Source organism: Corvus brachyrhynchos, unplaced genomic scaffold, assembly GCF_000691975.1.
Source record: "Corvus brachyrhynchos isolate BGI_N302 unplaced genomic scaffold, ASM69197v1 scaffold346, whole genome shotgun sequence".
NCBI lineage: Eukaryota > Metazoa > Chordata > Aves > Passeriformes > Corvidae > Corvus > Corvus brachyrhynchos.
This window is the reverse complement of record NW_008238644.1, coordinates 3,882,001-3,887,861: the sequence shown is the minus strand read 5'-3', so window position 1 is coordinate 3,887,861 and position 5,861 is coordinate 3,882,001. Positions and strand designations below refer to the sequence as shown.

The window sequence follows — 5,861 nt, the reverse complement described above, 5'->3', positions numbered from 1 at the left end:
CCTGACTTGCAGGAAAAAAAGTGAGGGGACGAGGGGGACAGAAGGAGGGGCGGTTACATTTGACACGGGTGAGAAGCGAGCCGAGCTCTCCAGCACAGCGGAGGTTAGAGAAGCAGACGTCACCCCAGAGAAGAGCACCATTGTGAAGGGCACTGGCAGGGCAGGAGAAGGCACGCGGTCCTGAGGGTTATCCCCTGCCTACGGAGGGATGGCTCTGGCTTTACGCTCCCAGGGCTTGGTGCAGAGATGTCCCCTCCTCAGTCAAACCTATTTGCTGCCTCTCTGCTGCCTGGAAGGTAAAGCCAAGAGTCCCCCTTGTCTACAGAGACACCAAACTCCTTTAGGCTTTAATAGGGGCAGCTGGGTTAGGGCTTTATCAGCATTGGGGTCAGCACTCTCTTCTCCACACTGGGAAGATCCTTGCCCTGAACTCCCTTTGCCGTGGCTGCAGCAGGCAATTTAGGTTAAAATCATCTTTCTCTGCTAAGGGAAAAAAAATCCTTCTCTTATTCTCCATCCATGGGTGGTGACAGCAGACAGCTCCAGGAGAGTCTCTAGCAATGGTACCAGGACTGGGCCAACTTCCTTTTCTCTCTAGGTAGCCTCTTGCTACTCATGGAGCAACCTACATGGATTTCCTCCTCCCAGGGGCTTGAAGGCCTTTGCTCATCCCTAGGCAACATTGGGACACTGGAATAAGTCCCTCCTCTTCTCTGGCTGGTTTTGATGGGCTTGGCTCTAGAGCGAACCAGTTACGGATGAGCAACGAGAGAAAAGTGCATGAAGAGGTGTCCACTGGTGGGAAGCTCTCCTTCCTGGTCATGCTCAGCACAATGGATGCGAGGGAGGAAGAGGAGGGGAGTCATCAGCAAAGGCAGAGTTAACGCAGGAGACCTGGTGTCGGGTGGCTGCAGTGTTAAAGCCTCGGGGTTAGACAAAAGAAGGGCGTTTGGTCTGGCTGGGCTCCGCCGCGCACGGGCTAGAACTTGGTGCCTCGGCCCATCAGCTTGAGGACTGCGAAGTTGTAGGTGGCGGCGATGATGAAGGTGAGCTGTGGGGGGGAGGAGAGTGAGAGAGGGGAGCCCCCAGCCCCACACCCCAACAGAGCAGTGCCCTGCAGAGCCCCACAGCCCCGCTGCACCGTCGGGACACCGCGGCGCCGGGTCACTGGCGTAAAGCAAGAGGAGAGGCGGGGAAAGGCAGGGGGGCTCAGTGCATTGGCATCAGGATCTCTCCCTGGCGGTCTCCTAAAGCCTCTCCAGGTCCCCTCCTGCTGCCACCTCTACCTTATGGCCTGGATTCACCATCTGCACTTACGTGCCAGAAAATGACACGAGCACAGGCTCTGTCCCATCCATGCCCACCACCTTCGCTGTCCTTTTCCCCCACATCTTTGCCAGGCGGAGAAGAACGGCTGGGCAGGGGGAGCACTGACTCACCAGCGAGACCAGCGTAGCAGCTGCCCCCACAAAGGCTGCGATGAAGAGGTGGAAAGTCATCTGGAACTGCAAGGGAAGAGGAGGGTGATCTCACAGGGTCTCATGTGCTGCCTGGGGAGGCCAGTGCTGAGGTGATCCACTGAGGGGAGCACATGTGGGGTGGCAGGAGTTACTCACCTCACTGGTCTTGCAGATGGAGAGCAGGTTGGAGCCACACACCTTGCCAGGGAAAGCATTCCAGGGCAGGACACCTGTGGAGATGTGGGAGCCAGGTGAGCGGGGCACGGCTGACAGCTGACTTCCTTGCTCAGCTTCCTGCAGCCATGTGTGTCACACACACCCCAGCATTTTGGGGCTCTTCAGCACTTGCCCTGCTTTATCCCAGCCCAATGTGCCTGGGCCCTGTCCTCCATCCCCTCTCCTCTGCCCTGAGCCCTGGCTCCTGGGTGGTGAACCCAGCACTCACCGTACATCCTGGCATCCGCACACAGGGTGCCAATGCTGGCCGAGGTCTTGGTGGGGTTGGCAATGGACTGGCAGGTGGTCCAAGTGTTAAAATAGATGTAGACGGGCACCGCAGAGCAGGCGAACACCAGGAGCCAGATGATGGTCAGGACGTAGGTAATGCCCACAAACTGCAAGGGGCAGGACAAACCCGGGCAGAGCCGTGGTTACCAAGTGGCCAAGGACACGGACAGGGGAGCGCGAGGTTCCCCAGGCAGGGGAGGGCGTGGGGCAGGTGGGGGACTGCGATGCTGCCTGCGCCCAGCTCTGCGCCGCCTGCCAGACCCAGCCTGTCCCCAGGCAGGCGGCACAGGACAGCAGCCCGAGCTGGGGGCTCCTGCTGCTCACAGAGCCAGTGCCAGTCCCAGATTCACACCCAGCTGTGTGCACGTGGGGGTGACCAGCAGCAGCAGGACAGCTGCCACGTTTGAGAGGGGGATAACCGTGCCCACAGCCAAGCAGGGCTTGGTCTCTGCGGGAGGACAGCTGCAAAAGCTGCCTTGGCATGTCAACGTGGCTCTCCTGCCCTCCCTCCATGGTGCCACCCCAACCAGCCCCTGAGGGAACCACAGCCATGCCCCTCTGCTCCCCCAGGCCACAGGACCCCTTTGCCAGCACTTTGTTATGGTTCCCAAGCCCAGCAGAGAGGATGACCCCAGGGGTACCGGGTGCCATAGAGCTTCGAGCTGCCAGCACTGCAGGGACGCTCAGATTCTCCCTGCCTCCATTTAAACATGAAGTTTTGTTACACGTAGCCATGTGGGCTGCTTTGGTCGCCAGGGACCATGGCGGGCCTGGGGGAGGGCAGCCAGGCTGTGCTTCCCTTTGGGACATCCCAAAACCCGGACGGCCACAGTCTCCTGCCCTTTGGCCACACCGAGCGTGGTGAACCCGCTGGGGCGCGCGCAGGGGTGCCAAACCCCGGTTAAGATCACCTTGTCAGGATGTCCTAGCCACTTTCCCAAACAATGACACACCCGCTGCCACGAGTGAGCTCGCTGGGGGCCTCGCGCTCCCCTCCCTTTCGGGCCCCCAGTTACCGTTGCGCTGAGGCCCTTGCCGCAGATGGTGGTCCTGTAGTCCCCAAAGATTTGCCGGACGGCGCCGGTGGTGTAGAAACCTTCGGCCAACAGCAGGGCTCCATAGAGGAAGAAGAAGGCAGCTGTGCCATAGATGAAGTACTGAAAACCGTGGATGCTGTGGGGGGAGAGGAGGGGGGCAGGGATGCTCAGGTGCCGGGGCGGTGCTGGAGAGCTCAGCCCTGTCTGTGGCATCCCGGCCGCTGCCAACTTCCCTCCCCACACTGTCCCAAGGGGACCAAAACAGAGGGTGAAGCCACAAGAAGAGCAAGATGGGGCAAAGCTGTGGTGAGCAAGGCTGCCACTGATTCCCCCATATCCTCCATACCTACCCAGTGCAGAGGTCCAGCTCTACCCAGGACACCTAGCAAGGGTCAGATAAAAACTGGTGTGAAATGAAAACAAGTGGCCACTTAGACCCTGCCACAGAGCCATGGGCAAAGGTAGCTTGGAGTCTCCCTGGTGCCCGGGTGAGAGCCTGGCCCTGGCCAGCCCAGCCAGACACCTCAGCCTGGCACAGAGCAGGATGAAGCTGTGAGGGTGATGCTCTGCAGCGGGGTACTTACACATCGATGAGAAACTCATAGTCCTGGTAGTTTTTGGAGAAGTAGGTCTCGATGAGCTGCTCGGTGCCTGTGAGGGCTTCATGCCCACAGCCACAAAACAGCGCTACCCCAAAGAAGCACAGGCCAGTGGCAACCAAGGAAGCAAAGGGTGCCCCGATGAGACATCTGGCACAGCACTCAAGTAAACCTACGGAGAAAAGAGGTGAGGTGGGACGAGATTGCCAGGACGAGGATTGCTTGGAGCCCCCAGCTCAGGAGCACAAGCGCAGTGGGAGAAAGGTACCCAGCAGGAGGAGGGAAACAGGTTGAAGGAAAACCCCAGAAATGACCCATTGCAGTGCTGGAGAGCCAAACCCAGCAGCTTCCCAGAGAGCTCTCTAAGCAGCCTCACAGGAGGCCACCCAAGGGTGCTCAGCGACGGTGGCAGGGTGGGGCACAGGGGCTGTGAGGAGCAGAGGGGAGCCAGCCATGCTGACCCGTGACAAACAGATGGAAATAGAGCGTGATGTAGCGTAATGCCAGTGGGAGCTGGCAAACAAGCTGCTAATGGGCTCCCCACTGCCACCACAGCCCGGCTGCCTGCAGCTTTATTTTGCCTTCGAAGATGGAGGGGAACCCAGCACCTCCACAGAGACAAACCCCAGGGAAGATCCAGCAAGGTGGCCCTGCTTGGGGCAGCACAGCAGGACCCAAGCACTCTGGACTTCCAGGTGGCACCCTGGGCACTCGTCCCTTGCCTGGCACCCACAGGCAGCTCGGGCTGCAGCCGCCCCTTTATGCAGGCAGACGTGCTTATAGGAAGGAGCTGTGTAAGTTCCACAAATGACAACCCTTGTGTAATAGGTTCTGTCCTCCAGGACCTGTGTGTGGGCAGGGAAAGCGAGGACACACGCCAGTGTGCTGCTTGGAGTGCCTAAATGCTGGGTTTTTTCAGCAGTGAGGCCATGGGCACCTGCTCCCTCTGCACGTTGGGGCTCTAACATGCAGGAGTGTTGGCTCAGTTTCCCGGTGGGCTGTGTTTGGAGGTGCTCAGCCAGCTGCTCTCCTGCCTGCTTTGGGGGCAGGCAGCCAGGTGGGTTTGCACCCACCAGCATCTGGCTCCAGTTTGGCTCCAGCTAAGCCAGGACAAGCTGCTGCCCTGGCTGTGTGCCACCTGCCCCCAGGGAAGCTGCTGCCCTTCCCCAGGACGTGGGCTCTGGCACCCCAGGGCACCGTGGCTGCCTGGGCACATCCCATCTGGGCATAGCATTTCTGCCCTGAATGCCAAAAAGGCACCCACACCAAACCCACGCTCCCCCCACGAATCCCACAGCGCTTATCTCCTCCCCAAGAGGACCAGAAAGCCGTGGGGTCCTGGCCAGTTCTCCCCTCCCCACTGGGAGCAAGGTTGCGCAGTGACACCGAGGACAATGGGGGATTGTCCCGGCACTGCCACCCCGGTGGCTGCCCCATGCCAAGAGCAAACAGGGAACAAAGGCAGCGCTATAGGGGAGTGCTGGGACCCCTCCCTCTTGTTTGCCTTGGACGCAGCAGGTCCAGGGAGAGTCTCGCTCATCCTGACCCCCAACCTTGCTGGGACCCACTGGGACGGCCCTGTGCACCCAGCAGGCTGCTGGGCCAAACTTGCCTTTTCTGGTTTTATTTTTGGGCACCTGGGAGGTGGCTCAGAGGTGCCCACTCTGGGACAGTGAACAGCTCCATTCCCAGGCGACTGCGAGTGCCGGGATGCAGCAGGGCCTGGCAGGCTCCTTGCCGCAGCCCCTCGCGCTTTGGGAAGCTGCAGTGGGGGAGCCTGGGGAGGGGAAAGGAGGGGAGAAAGAGCCCTTGTGCCACACAGTCCTTAGCCTTGTACCCAGGCTCCGCTGCTGCCAGCGCCAAACAATGTGCTGCAGACAGGAGGAGGAGGCAGGGGGCCAGCAGCACGAGGCACCCCTGGGAACAGAGCACCCCCAGGAACAGAGCACCCCGCTATCCCAGGGGTACGCTGGTAAGTATTAGCTCTGCTGCACCGGTAGGGAAACTGAGGCACCAGGCGTGCCTCCGTGTGCCACGAGCTGTGACAGGCTCAGTGCTCTGCCCGGACCTCCCAGCTCCTGCCACCCCAGGCAGGAGCTCTCACCTCTCCATGTGGTGAGGGCTCAGGTGGGACCGGCTGTGGGGATGGCATCTGCCCCCACAGACAGCACACGGGGACAGAGGACTGCCCTGGGAAAGAAAACGTCACCGCTGCCATGCCAAGGCATCCTCCCTCGGCTGGCACGGGCACACCGGGG

General features: G+C 60.5%; 1 protein-coding gene across 2 annotated transcripts in view; it reads right to left on the bottom strand.

Moving 5' to 3' along the window:
• Nucleotides 1-213: 213 nt before the first annotated feature.
• The window catches only part of PLP1 (proteolipid protein 1), a 7,922-nt gene continuing 2,274 nt past the window's right edge, over nucleotides 214-5,861 (bottom strand). The window contains exons 2-7 of one of the 2 annotated variants that reach the window (XM_017737512.1): nucleotides 3,589-3,775; nucleotides 2,879-3,140; nucleotides 1,906-2,074; nucleotides 1,617-1,690; nucleotides 1,440-1,505; nucleotides 214-1,051 (exon numbers count right to left, since the gene is read on the bottom strand). In XM_017737512.1, the coding sequence (XP_017593001.1) occupies nucleotides 980-1,051; nucleotides 1,440-1,505; nucleotides 1,617-1,690; nucleotides 1,906-2,074; nucleotides 2,879-3,140; nucleotides 3,589-3,775 (830 nt within the window). In that variant the 3' untranslated portion in view covers nucleotides 214-979. The remainder of the gene's footprint in view (nucleotides 1,052-1,439; nucleotides 1,506-1,616; nucleotides 1,691-1,905; nucleotides 2,075-2,878; nucleotides 3,141-3,588; nucleotides 3,776-5,861) is intronic. The other variant, XM_008636192.2, reaches the window with a different exon arrangement.